The sequence below is a fragment of the Eimeria mitis genome, genomic scaffold, assembly GCF_000499745.2.
Source record: "Eimeria mitis Houghton genomic scaffold, Emh_scaff6043, whole genome shotgun sequence".
NCBI classification, from domain to species: Eukaryota; Apicomplexa; class Conoidasida; order Eucoccidiorida; family Eimeriidae; genus Eimeria; species Eimeria mitis.
Window position 1 is genome coordinate 3,546 of NW_013574264.1, and position 255 is coordinate 3,800.

The window sequence follows — 255 nt, forward strand, 5'->3', positions numbered from 1 at the left end:
TATCGCCAGGGTTTTCTGCAGCAGCAGCAGCAGCAGCAGCAGCGGCAACAGCAGCAGCAGCAGCAGCAACAGCAGCAGCAGCAGCAGCTGCAACAGCATGAGCTCCAACAACAGAAGCAGCAGCGCCAGCAGCAGCAGTACCGTCAATTCGGACGCCAGCAGCAACAACCCCAGCAACACTACCCGCAACAGCAGCAGCAACAGCAACAGCAGCAGCAGCAGCAGCAGCAGCAACAGCAGCAGCAGCAGCAGCAG

General features: G+C 60.4%; 1 protein-coding gene across 1 annotated transcript in view; it reads left to right on the forward strand.

Moving 5' to 3' along the window:
* The window catches only part of EMH_0085520 (uncharacterized protein), a gene marked incomplete at both ends in the record, with an annotated part of 2,594 nt that overhangs the window by 2,132 nt on the left and 207 nt on the right, over positions 1 to 255 (forward strand). Inside the window, one exon of the mRNA XM_013500917.1 lies at positions 10 to 253. Coding sequence (XP_013356371.1) covers positions 10 to 253 — 244 coding nt within the window. The remainder of the gene's footprint in view (positions 1 to 9; positions 254 to 255) is intronic.